Genomic DNA, 14,864 nt, shown 5'->3' on the forward strand with positions numbered 1-14,864 from the left:
GGAAATAAAGCATTGCTTTTTAAACTATAATGACATTTCAAAATGTATCATTTAAATAAGCTGACAACATTCAGTTATGATATTAAGACTACTGTAAAATAAGCTCATAGCAGAGAAGAGGGTGTTTTATTATACAGGCAGTTAAATGGGAACTGGATGAGCACAATTTTTCTTGACACATTTAATTTTATGCCCTTTTTAAGTTAAATATTTTCTCTCTTTTACAAGGAAAAACAAACAGTTTCCATAATGCATCTTGGTGAAACTCAGACCTGATAGTATGTGTTGGGCTGTGGGGCAGAGGAATAATATGTGCTGCATATAGAGAAGTGAAACAGGCATCTTATGTATTATACTTGTCCTGATTTTAATCCCAAGGTGAGGAATGGAGGACTCTGGCCGCAGATATTGCTGACTGCTGCTATTCTACCCATAACCTCTGCGAAGGCCTTGTCTATACCTTCAGGATCACGTGTGTCAGTAAAGCCGGCGTAGGACCGTACAGTCAACCATCTGCTAACATCAGGATTGGAAGACCAGGCCCAGGTGAGACGTCACATACGTTCTTAGGTCAACAGCAGGATCAGTGACAACTCCAAATATTATCATAGCACCACCAGCATTTAAATGTACCTTACTCTTGTAAATTTGCAGTATAGTCTGTATTACACTAGAACGTTTTTCTAGCAGCATAAGGAAACATGTAAATTGGGGCAAATAAGAAACTTAAAGGGACATTGTGCTGTAACATTGTCTCCCCTTTAATGTGTTCCCAGTGATTGATTTTACATGCTGGAGTATATTCAATTGTCTGCAAACAGCTCCTTTATCCTTATTTTTTCATTTGGAATATCTGATTTTGCCTACTGAAACCACTATTATACAGAAAATATTAATACAGCTTTATTCTCTCCTGAAAATCTATATAAACAGGAAACAGCAGTATAAATTAACCTTCCAGTAGGGGGTTGAGAGATAAATATCTGAAATAGATTGTTTCCCTCATTGAACCCCCGCCCATCCATATTTTTTTCAAAACCTAACCATTAGACTGTATTTATAGAGAGATAATTAGTACAACAGCTTCCTTACGGTTGACTCTAGTGACTGTGGCAGGGGTTTGGTGAGTCAAGCTAGCCTTGGTAACTCATGGTGTTATGTTTTAGCTTTTTAAGCCAGTTTGTGTGGCCTGGCAGTTTGTAGGAGTAGGCCAAAAGAGCTCCAGAGAGCCTTAGTACCATTACTGTAGCCTGCCTCTGCTGAAGTCTCCGTTGGGGCAGCTGACTCATGTGCCGCCATATGCTCCTAATACGTTTAGTCGGTTGTTTATATATGTTGCTGTTTAATAAAGGGACCAGTAATTTAATGGTCTTCTTCTCTGTTATTTGTTTCTGTGGTTATTTGGGCTATGGGTTTCTAGGTAACAACCTATTAAGCATTTATACCTTATGTCATTTTAAATACAAGCAGTTCTAAGCAATATATCATTTAATCAATACAGAAACTGACACACTTAAACCTCTCGCTAGCAAATCATTCAGGACTCTTAAATCAAATTAATGTCTCATTTTATTTTATGATGCAGCAAACGTAAATCTGATTGGACAAACAGAAACGCTTGGGACAGGAGAGAATTCAGAGAGAGATCTATGTACAAAACAATGGGAGATCAAAAGGTAAATCCTTTGTGTTAGATCTGATAGGGCAAACAGTTCCTACAAAGTCCTAGTGATATTAACTGCAATTATTTATATGACAGGACTTACTTTACTAATAAACATAGGTTAGTTTAAATGTTATTAATGTTATTAAATTATTAAATACAGAGTATTAGCCCCTCAAATCTCAAAACCATATAACCATTTAATTATTATACAATTAAAGGGATAGGGGCCAAATTATCATACTCCGAATGGAGCTTGATGCCCCTGTTTCCGTGCGAGCCTTCAGGCTTGCCGGAAACAGCAGTTATAAAGCAGCGGTCTAAAGACCGCTGCTCCATTACTGATCTGCTGCCTCTGAGGCTGCGGTCTTCAATCCACCTGATCCTATACGATCAGGCTGATTGAAACGCCCTGCTAGGGGCCGATTGGCCTTAAATCTGTCGGCATTCATCAATGTCTGTCGGACATGATCCACTGAGCGGATCATGTCGGACAGACCGATGATAAATCGGCCCCTAATATACAAGGTAATCACAGAGGTAATAGGTATATTAATATAACAGTGTTGGTTATGCAAAACTGGGGAATGGGTAATAAAGGGATTATCTATCTTTTTAAACAATAACAATTTTCAAGTAGACTCTCCCTTTAAAGATAAAAATAGCTATTCTGTCTTAACTCTTGCAAAATCATGTGTATGCAATTAAGCATGTTAACTTTTTTCATGAAGAGCTGCGTGTAAACAATAATACATAATAATAATATATACAGAAAATATATACAAAACATTTATGGTTGAGAAGTATATCGTTTCCACAACACTATATAAAAAATACTACATAGAAACTCCCAAAATTCTCCAAACTTAAATCACCAATTATTTCCAGTTTACTTCTATTATAAAATGTGCTTCATTCTCTTGGAATCCTTTGTTGAAGGAGCAGCAATACACTACTGCGAGCTAACTGAACACATCAGGTGAGCCAATCACAAGGCGCTTATATGTGCAGTCACCAATCAGCAGCTGGCAACTAGTAGTGCATTGCTGCTCCTGAGTTTATCTAGGTATACTTTTACAAAAAGGACACCAAGAAAATAAAGCAAATGGATAAGAGAAATAATTTAGAAAATTGTTTAAAATTGCATGCTCTATCTGAATCTTGAAAGAAAAAAGAGTGTTTTTTTGTCCCTTTAAGTACTGTTAGATCACTATTTAAACCCTTAGGGTATACACAGTCCAACCTGAAAATCCATTTGGCCTCTGACAGGAGGAATCTGTTTTCGTAATTATCCCCTTCCAATTCTTTTTAACCTTTTCTATACCCATATATCTAAAATGCTTGACACCTCCCTTATAAACATCCTTAAATAACGATAAAAAAGGAAGATCATCCTTCTTCTATTTAATCTGATGTAGGTGTTCTCTTATCCTCTCCCTCAGGGGGCAAAATGTTTGACCAATATATTGAAGACCACACCCATATTGTATAAAATATATTATTCCTGAATCTGTGGATCTTATCAAATATTTAATCATAAATTCATCAACATTTTGTTTGTTTTATTTGTCTTAGCACCAGAATGACATGCTTTAGAAAGTAAGCTTGGAAAATAAACTTTAATTTAATTTCCACGGGGGGGGCAATTTATTAAAGTGCGGACGGACATGATACGATGTAGCATATCATGTCCACCACACATCGATAAATGCTGACAGCATATTCTGTTGGCATTTATCATTGCACAAGCAGTTCTTGTTGACTGCTTGTGCAATGCCGCCCCCTGCAGATTTGCAGCCAATCAGCCGCTAGCAGGGAGTGTCAATCAGCCAAATCGTATAGGATCGGGCGGATTGATATCCTCAGCCTGCTTCATAACTGCTGTTATGACCGCTGCTTCATAACTGCTGTTTCTGGTGAGGCTGAAAGCTCTCACGGAAACAGGGGCATCAAGCTCCATTCGGAGCTTGATAATTCGGCCCCCATGTCTGTACTTGTCATGCTTTTAGTAATTGGTTTCAATTCACTTAGTGCTAATATATTTTTTTAAATTACTTTTAAAGTATTTTTATGATCAGGTCACCTTCCCCAAAAAAACTATAATTTTTGACCTATGCACCATATTGCAATTTGTAAAATAAATGAGTAGGTGCAAATTAGCTAACCATTGAAATGTTAAATGTATTTTCAAATTACACAATATTCTGATTTCCTACAGTGGTGGCTTAACCCATTTTGATAATTTACGCATGTTCTTACACCTGTCCAAACTCACTCAGTGTAGCTAAAATATTTTTAAAAAGCAAAATAAAAAAAACATAAATTAGTTGTAACAGAAGTCATCCTATATAGAAATATTATATATTTTTACATTTTTATTTTTTTATTTTTTTTATTGTTTATGGGCAAGATTAGTAGTGGAGTGGTATTTAGCACTGAAAGTAAGCTTTCTGCGTGCGCGGGTTAGCATGCGTATTAAAAGTTGACAGTAATTATTCAGGACTTCTGATACGGCGACCATGTTAATTTCTTCTGCCCATAGACTTCAACAGAGCGAATTATACATATTTTACAATTTAATGTTCATCACATAGAAGAAAATTTTCTTTATATATTTATTTTTATAAAAAATATATCTATATGAATATACAGATATATAAAGGAATATATTTAAAAATACAAAGAACATTTTCTACTATGTGAAAAACCTTGGAATGTAAAATATTTACAGTAAATACACACTAAAACACATTAGTTAATATGAATATTGATTAAAAAATGTTTTTTCTTGTTTTCAGGTATTCAACTGGAAATAACTAAAGTGTGTATGTGTGTATATATACTGTGTGTATATACAGTATATATAGATAGATAGATAGATAGATATATATATATATATATATATATATATATATGTGTGTGTGTTTATACAGTATATATATATATATTATTATTATTATGTATTATTTATAAAGCCCCAACAAACTCCGCAGCACTGTCCATGGGTACAAAAAATAAAAGCACATCAATGATACAATATTTTTAAGTCAGGACAAAATTTAAAAAACAAATACAGGAGGAATTAGGGGCCCTATTCCCCTGGGAACTTAGAATCTAGAAGGGTATGAGGGTGAGAAACCGGAGGTGGGGACTGTAAGGGTGAGAATTATGTTAGTACAGAGTTAGATGAGGGAAATTATTAGGTAAGTGGAATTCATTTGTTACTGAGTTGTAGTAGGTAAGGGATATACATTTATATGGCAATCACCTACTAATGACAAGGGTACAATACATTGGGGTTTCCTTTCCTCTCTTTCTAAACTTCTCTCGTACCCATCAGTGTTTTATGGGGGGATAGGGGCTCTATAAGTACCCCCCCCTTTGTCAAACACTGCACAGGTGTATACTTGTGGCAGTTGATCACCGTTGCCATAACAGTCACCTGAAATATAGATTGAGGTATCGCCTCATTTAAAAGTAAGCAATGCCTTGTTTCACATGAGGGGTAACATTCCTCTCCCTGTAACATGTAGGGGATCACCCTTAATGCGGCAATATCCTGCAGATGCATTTAAATTCTCTGTTTAAGTGCAGGTTATCGCTGCTTTAAGGGGGATGATCTGCATCTCACTGGGGCATGCAACCCCTCATTTGAAAGGGCAGACTCTACTCTTTTAAGTGTCACCAAATGATCACTAGAAATGGCAATAATCTAAAAAAGCAAGTGCAACAGGTAATCTCCATTGATACTGCAGTCACCTGCAACTTACAAGGGCAGACTTTCCAACTTACAGGACCCCTCATTTGAAAGTGGAGACTCCTCTCTTTTAAATGAGGGATCACATGTCGCCATGTGCATCCAAGAGGTTAAAATGCTATCTTAAACATACCCAAATTTAAAAAATGACTTTACTGACTCTTTAAAGGGAGGCATAATTTAATTATAAAAACTATGGGGTCGATCACATCTATCTTACTGCCTTTGGTGCTTACTACTATGCAATTACCCAACTAATCTAGATCTGATATGGGAGTATAGTATGGGAATTCACATTTCAAGTGCAGTTGAAAGCAACTGGAACAACGTCAGCCCTTTCAAATGGAGCACGAACCAGTTTGCAGACAGGTATCACATTTAGACATAACTAAGCTTTTACATTGTTTTTATAAATAAGTCTTGAGTCCCTTAAAGGGAGAGTTGAGTCAAAATAAAACTTAAATTAACTGGATAGAGCATAATATTTTAAGCAATTTATTTATATTATCAATTTTGCTTAGTCCTCTCTGTATCCTTTGGTAAAAAGTAATCCTAGATGAGCTCAGGAACATGCACGTGCCTCTAGCCATCTGGCAGCAGTGTTTGCAACAATGTTTATTGCAGTGTTATATAATGTTACAAATACTGCTGCCATAGACTGCTAAAGACATGTGCACAATCCTAAACCTATCAGCCTATCTAGGTTTATGCTTCAACATAGAATACCAAGAGAACAAAGCGAATTTGATAATAAAAGTAAATTGGAAAGTTGTTTAAAATTGTTTGCTCAATCTGAATCATGAATCTTTCATTTTGACTTTACTGTCCCTTTAAATAACTATATGTAAAGTATTAGAAATATACTTCAGTTCCTTCTCTCTGCAAGCAAAAAATCTAATAGAAAAAAAAGGGAAGACAGCACATTCCTCAATTCCAGGTAGCATTTAATAACAATCAAACCCTGCTAATATACAGACAAACACAGGATATAAAAAGTTAAAAAAAACTTGTCACCACTGCCTGATTTTTTTATCTACTCTAGATGCTTGGGGGTAGATTTATCAAGCAGCGGACGCTGCAATCTACCCCCGAAGTTTCAGGTCCGCCTGAAACTTAAGTTAAGAAGCAGCGGTCATAAGACTGGTGCTCCTTAACTCATCTGCCACATCGGAGGTGACCAATTCACCCTGTTTCCGCGCAAGCCTTTAGGCTCGCCGGAAACAGGAGTTAAGAAGCAGCGGTCTATAGACCGCTGCCCCTTAACTCATATGCCATCTCTGAGGCTGTGTACAGCAATCCGCCTGATCCTATATGATCGGGCTGATTGACACCCCCTGCAGGGGGCAGTATTGCACAAGCAGTTCACTAGAACTGCTTGTGCAATGCTGAATACGGAGCTTAATAAATATGCCCTTTGGTCTCAACTGCCCAGTTATTACCTGCCTCCGGGTGATTTTCTGCATCTGCAAACAGTGTATGACAAACCTGGTCAATCTGGTTATTAGCAATATTGTCCTTGCATATAAATTCCAATTGCTTGCCTCTGCATGACTGATAAATCACTGGTAAGTTCCAATTTCACTGATGACAACACAGTAGCATTTACTCCCAATTTTAAATGAGCTGTAAAAAAAATTTCCTGACAGATTTCAAAATGTGCTTCCATTTCCATATCATGTGACAGCCATCAGCCAATCACAGACTCATATGTGAACTTTTGCACATGCTCAGTAGTATCTGGCGTTTTACAAAAAGTGCTCCATTTGATAATGAACGTTTTTTTGTTTTTTTTTACTGCATGATCTGTTTACATCATAAACGTTTAATTTTAGTGTCTTAAACTAAAGGTACTTAGAAATATTTTACTTAAATAAATTAAATGAATTTTATTACAATTCTGCTTTAAAAAAATACTGTATTGCTTCTTTGTGGTTCTATAGGCACATTGAGGCTTTATAGTACATAATAAAATGCTCTGATGCATTACATTTTCTTACTGCATCATTGCTTGCCTATACCTATGTGTTTAACCCTAGTAAAGCTGTTAAAGGGATACTAAACCCAAATTTTTTTCTTTCATAATTCAGATAGAGCATGCAATTTTAAGCAACTTTCTAATTTAATCCTATTATCAATTTTTCTTCGCTCTCTTGCTATTTTTATTTTAAAAGCAGGAATGTAAAGCTTAGGAACCCGGCCCATTTTAGGTTCAGCACCCCGTATAGCTACATTTATCCACCAATAAGCAAGCATAACCAAGTTACTGAACCAAAAATGAGCCGGCACTTAAGCTTTACATTACTGCTTTTTAAATAAAGATACCAAGAGAACGAAGAAAAATTGATAATAGGAGTAAATTAGAAAGTTGCTTAAAATGTTATGCTCTATCTGAAAAAAATCGGGTTTAGTGTCCCTTTAAGTCATAGTTAAAATCAGCTCCAGAGCACAATACATTAGAGCATTTGCTTATTGCACTGCTGTGTTCCTTTAAACATATTAGACTATAATATAGTTTCTCATTGTTTGTTAGGGGTCGTTTCAGTGTTGTGAGACAGTGCCGGGAAAAATCCAGCGGGAGAGTCCTTGCTGCTAAAATAATACCATACAAAGAGGACAAGAAGGAATCTACATTAATGGAATTCTTTATACTGAAGAAACTGCATCACACCAATATAGTGCAGTTACATGGGGCATATCTGAGCCCACAGCAGCTGGTGTTAATCCTGGAGATGTGCGAGGGTCAGGAGCTGATGCAGTGCTTGTCTGCTGGGTAAGGCTACATCTAGTGCTTTGTGGCTTTACAGATACATATAGAAAAAAGCTGCAATAGTATTTATGTGTGTATCTGTTGCCCAAAAGATAGGAACCAAAACATTTGTACCTATGGTAATTGCTACAATGGAGTGAAAAACCAATAAGACTCGAAGCACCCCCCACTTCTCCTTCACTTCCGGATTCACATACTTTGGGAATCAATCCATTTTGACTACATATAAACATTTACCTATTTTGGACTATTTTTGGGGGACTATTTTTTCCACATATACAGTATGCATATATATTTTTTCACATATACATATTTTTATTTCTATATTTTTATATTTTTATTGACTTCATTCATGACATGTCAAATCTATCGCTCCCTTTTTTTTCTCACTGTCTCTGAGCTCTCATTACAAGTGCTAGCTATATATATTTCCTTCTGAGCACTTTGTACTTATTGCCTTCTGACATATATGCTTATATATTTTTATAATATGTTTTATTTGTAATAGATTTGTTTACTCAGTAAAAACTTTGAGGCATATTTTAGAAATGTCTTGCGGACCTGATTCGACAGTGCGGATCAGGTCCGCAAGACATCGCTGAATGCGGAGAGCAATATGCTCTCCGCATTTAACATTGCACCAGCAGCTCACAAAAGCTGCTGGTGCAACGCCGCCCCCTGCAGACTCGCGGCCAATAGGCCGCAGCAGGTAGGTGTCAATCAACCCGATCGAACCCGAGCTCAGAGCAGGCGAACAGGGTTATGGAGCAGCGGTCTTTGTGACCGCTGCTTCATATCTGCTGTTTCTGGCGAGTCTGAACACTCGCCAGAAACTCAGCCGTCAAGCTCCTTTCGGAGCTTGATAGATAGGCCCCTTTATGTGTACAGTATATTGCACAATTTAGTTATTTATTATAATATTGTTGCTATATTTCACTAGCGCACTTTAGCCTCCTCGGTATGGCGCTCCTATACCCCCTCTTTCGTAATTATCTAGAACGATCCAGTAAGGTGATCGTTATTTTTTAGTGAGCTTGTGTGCTTTCTCATTTGGCGCTGATCACTATATACTTTCTTCTACAATAAGACATGGCACAAATTATGCTCAAACTGATGCTATTTTGTGTCAGCTCACCCCTTGATGGTTACTAAATAGCAGTGTGATCTGATGGCAAGTCCCTATGACCACCTATCAGCGAGTCTTTATAGCTCTAGCACATATATACACATATACCCATTCTCTTAGCAATGGAAGTCAGCAATGGAATCCTTAGGACTGTCCGCATGTGGATTTGTTGGAAATACATTTGTATTATAAATAGACACTTCCCAGCTGTATATGATATTGCTTAATAGTTCTTATAAAATGAAGCTATGTGTAAAAGATATGGAAAATCCACAGTCATATTAGCAATTAAAAACTGAAAAAAATGGTTTCAAGCAAACAAAAGAGAGGCGCCTCATGTGCATATCAATCAGTAGCCCAAATTGTGGACAAAATATGTATAGCAAAGGATTACTCACATTTCAAAAGAGCGCCCTTATGTGCTGGTAGTCACAGGCTGATGAATTCAGGTGTATCAGCTCACCTATTCCCGGTAACTGCAACTGTCCCAGCATTCCTCTAAAGTCTCCAACAACACTTCTCTCTGTGTGTGGAACCAGCTGTGTATATATAAGGCTTGTACATATATATAAGTATATATCAGGCCTGCTGAAATGGCTCTTTGCCGAGAAACGCGTTGTATAATTTGGGGGAGCATCCACATGCACCCTATTTTACACACTGTATTGTTTTTATACGTTGATTTTTACTAAACCTATGTTTTAACAAGCAGTGTGTACAAGCCTTATATATACACAGCTGGTTCCACACACAGAGAGAAGTGTTGTTGGAGACTTTAGAGGAATCCTGGGAGAGTTGCAGTTACCAGGAATAGGTGCGCTGATAGACCTGAATTCATCAGCCTGTGACTACCAGCGCTCTTTTGAAATGTGAGTAACCCTTTGCTATACATATTTTGTCCACAATTTAGGCTACTGATTGATACGCAAAGGAGGCGCCTCTCTTTTTGTTTCTCGAAACGATAGATTTGTTCCACTATTTGTGTGAAGAGGAGTGCAGCTGTTCTAGCATTGTCAATGAACTTTTAATTCTGGATATTGAGGGCTGTGTTTCTTCCATCCAAGGGTTTTGTGTGTAAATGGAATTTGTTCCTTTTTAATTATTTGTTCATCATTTTACATCATTTTATTATCTCTGTTACAGCGCCCCCTATAGACCTTGTTTTGGGTTTTTAAGTAATAAAACTGAAATAAGGTTAAAGGGACACTGTACCCCAACATTTTCTTTTGTAATTCAGATAGAGCAAGCAATTTTAAGCAACTTTCTAATTTACTCCTATTATCAATTTTTCTTCGTTCTCTTGCTATCATTATTTAAAAAAAGAAGGCATCTAAGCTTTTTTTTGGTTTCAGTACTCTGGACAGCACTTTTTTATTGGTGGATGAATTTATCCACCAATCAGCAAGGACAACCCAGGTTGTTCACCAAAAATGGGCCGGCATCTAAACTTACAATCTTGCATTTCAAATTAAGATACCAAGAGAATGAAGAAAATTTGATAATAGGAGTAAATTAGAAAGTTGCTTAAAATTTCATGCTCAATCTGACTCACAAAAGAAAAATGTTGGGTACAGTGTCCCTTTAAGAAAATGTGTTAGCTGCATATCACAATCAGAACATAAAAGGTTTTAGATATTGGAGTATTAGAAAAATCAAGGGAGACCCTAGAGGTGGAGATGTAAATAAAAAACGTTTAAGAGCAGAAGCAGAATTGATTTTTCAATTCAAAACTATAGAACCACTAGGGTTAAAAGTGGAGCTGGATCTTAACTCCATAATGGAATGATTAAATAAATAAAAATGAATCTGCAGGGGACGGCATTGCATAAGTTCTGGTAAACTGCTTGTGCAATGATAAATGCCGACAGCGTATGCTGTTGGCATTCAGCGATGTCTGTCAGACATGATACGCTACGGCGTATCATGTCGGACAGACATTGGGAAATCTACCCCCTATTGTTGCCTGCAATGCACAGAATTTAAGAACAATTGTATTGATTACAAAACCTAATGCCTGGCTATATAGTGAAGTGTCCCTAGGTATTTGTATAGTTTGTATTATAATAACCGCATTGTTTGTATGCACCTCTGCAGACAGTCGTACTCAGAACTGGAGGTTAGAGATTACCTCTGGCAGATTCTCAGTGCTGTAGAATTCCTCCATGCCAAACAGATCTTACACTTGGACCTGAGGTCAGAAAATACAGTTGTTACAGAGCATAAACTGCTGAAAATCTTGGATTTTGGTAATGCGCAATTCTACTCTCCAGACAAGGTCATCACAACAGACAGGCATATGGATTTCTTGGAAACTATGGGTACGTAAACTATCAGCTAAATTATGTATTAAATAATTACTAGTTGAAATAGTTGTTGTTTTCTTGGAATGACTTCCCAGTAGAAATACAATATTATATTTGGGTAATTTCTCATTTGGAATAACCATGGACTAATTAACAGTAAAAGCTTTTAAACTGTTAAAGGACACATTAGGCTGGCCAAATGGGCCAATGCGCTATTCTAGAGCAGACATATAGATTTGACCTACTGCTGCCAGCACTGGTATATTGTCAGTATTTGTATATATCTGCAACAAACATTTCTGACACCTGAATTACTATTTTAACAGCACTGTAAAACAATTTAGGCTTTGTGCCCTCTCACTGTACTAATGATCTGACTGTGTATCTCTTTAACGCTTTTGGATGCTTGAAAATATAAGTAACAAAAGACATGACCAATAGTTTAAAATATTTAGCACACCTTCAGCTTATCACTTTAATGATAGCCAAAATATTTTTTTAACTTGGTGCTCTATCGCAGATATATTGACAATATTTATTTAATTTGGAGTGGCGATTTAGAACTGTTTAATTTATTTATGAATGGCTTGAAAGATAGCTATTTTGGCCTGGATTTTACATATGAAATCAGTAAATCCATTATAAGTTATCTTGACATCGATATTCAAATTATAGACTAAAATATACACACTAAAACACAATTCAAAGAAGTTGACTCGATTAATTATGTACATAGCAAAAGCTGTCATTTAAAAAGATGGGTTAAAAATGTACCCAAAAGTCAGTTCACCAGAAAAACTGTTCAAGATTAGATGATTTTGATCAACAAGCCAACAAACTAGAAATTAAGTTTAGACAAAGAGGTTATGATGAAAGAAGACAATCAGCCAGAAAAAAGGAAAGAATTGAACTATTAGAAAGGAGAAATAGAGAAGACAATACAAGGGACACACTATGGCTACCATTCATTACTGATTATAATATTAATCATAAGGAAATAAGGTCAATATTAAGCATTGGTACATATTGCAAAGGGTGAACATCTCTCTCAAAGACCAGATGTTGTCTTTAAAACGGCAAAAAATATAAATAATATAACAGCACCTACTATTCCGAAAAAATTAAGTAGTAACATTGTAGATGCTGATTTGCCCAATCTAACACAACCAAAAAAGAATTTGAGATAAGGGATTGTGTCAGGTGCACTAATAAAAACGTAGTGTATCTGGCACAATGTCCGTTTAACAAGCAATATTTAGGGGAGACCTCACGCCCCCTGAGGGACAGGATACGTGAGCACTTACTGAACATAGAGCATGGTTTTAAAGGCCACCTTTTATCACGTCATTTTAAAGAATATCACAATCAGAACATAAAAGGTTTTAGATATTGGAGTATTAGAAAAATCAAGGGAGACCCTAGAGGTGGAGATGTAAAAAAAAAAACTTTTAAGAGCAGAAGCAGAATTGATTTTTCAATTCAAAACTATAGAACCACTAGGGTTAAAAGTGGAGCTGGATCTTAAAGGGATATTCCAGCCAAAATTGGAAATCACATGGGTGCCTTCCTGTATTGAACAGAAGCATTTTTTTTAATATACATGCATTAGCAAAAATGCTTCTAATAAAAGCTATAGCTGTTTCAAAAGTGTATTTAAGTATGCACCGTGCACCAGCATTTTAAATATAACACTCGTTTAGAGAGCCTAAGGTGCTTTTACCATCTGGTAATGACTCAATTTGTTAATTGCTGACATGATACAAGCCACACTGATGATCTGAGCAGCTGCATTATTTAAAATGTGAGTGCAATAACACTATCTAGCTATGCTTCACATGCACGTGCAGAGAAAAATGTTAACACTAAAACAGTGATAACTCTTAATTAAAGCATTTTTGCCAATACATGTATATTGAAAATATGTTTCTACTAAAAGATGCAATAAATCTATGTGCATTTATATTTTGACTGGAATGTCCCTTTAACTCCAGAATGGAATGATTAAATAAAAAATAAAAAATAAAGAATTATTTCCCTTTTACATATGTTTATTTTTATTTTTATAATGGTTTATATGATTCCATGTTCACTTTATATATACACATATATTATATATACACATATATTATATATACACATATATTTTATATACACATATATTTTATATACACATATATTTTATATACACATATATTATATATACATATATATTATATATACACATATATTTTATATACACATATATTATATATACACATATATTATATATACACATATATTTTATATACACATATATTTCATATACACATATATTATATATACACATATATTTTATATACACATATATTTCATATACACATATATTATATATACACATATATTATATATACACATATATTTTATATACACATTTATTTTATATACACATATATTTTATATACACATATATTTTATATACACATATATTTTATATACACATATATTTTATATACACATATATTATATATACACATATATTTTATATACACATATTATATATACACATATATTTTATATACACATATATTATATATACACATATATTTTATATACACATATTATATATACACATATATTATATATACACATATATTTCATATACACATATATTTTATATACACATATATTTTATATACACATATATTTAATTGACATATATTCCACAAACTTACAGATTGTGGATTATTATTTATCATGTCATAGTAACACATTTATTTTCACTAGGATATCCCATAGGTAGTTGTTTAGATAAGATTTTTCACTAATATGTATTATTTAACTTTTTAGCACTTAAGATCATTGCTCTTTGTAATTAATATGTCCCTTTAAGAAACTAAAGAGATGACCAGAAAAATATTTACATCCATTTGTCCATATACATGTTTGTACAGTATATTGTTATCATTTGAAATATATTGTCCTTATGTTAACCTTTTTTTGCAATATGGTCTTGTAAGAGAAGCACAAGCTAAATCAGAACAGATGAACCAACATACACATACTGTACATGAATGCCTGTCGTTTAATGTCAAGATACAGGCCTTCCATACTTTGTTTTTAACTCACATGGTGCATAGCCAACTTAGCTTCAGTTCATCACATCCTCACCCCCCCTTCCTTTACAGGGCAGGCTGAGACCTACATGTCTGACAACTCCAGACTCCTCCTCTGTCACAGAGTCTCACCCACTTAAGGTGCAATACTCTTAT

The 14,864-nt window shown here is 35.2% G+C and overlaps 1 protein-coding gene across 1 annotated transcript in view; it reads left to right on the forward strand.

The window, feature by feature from the left end:
• The window catches only part of OBSCN (obscurin, cytoskeletal calmodulin and titin-interacting RhoGEF), a 937,038-nt gene that overhangs the window by 895,989 nt on the left and 26,185 nt on the right, over positions 1-14,864 (forward strand). Inside the window, 4 exon segments of the mRNA XM_053713767.1 lie at positions 379-546; positions 1,586-1,676; positions 7,951-8,190; positions 11,408-11,631. Of these exon segments, the coding sequence (XP_053569742.1) occupies positions 379-546; positions 1,586-1,676; positions 7,951-8,190; positions 11,408-11,631 (723 nt within the window).

This window comes from Bombina bombina, chromosome 5, assembly GCF_027579735.1.
Source record: "Bombina bombina isolate aBomBom1 chromosome 5, aBomBom1.pri, whole genome shotgun sequence".
NCBI classification, from domain to species: Eukaryota; Metazoa; Chordata; class Amphibia; order Anura; family Bombinatoridae; genus Bombina; species Bombina bombina.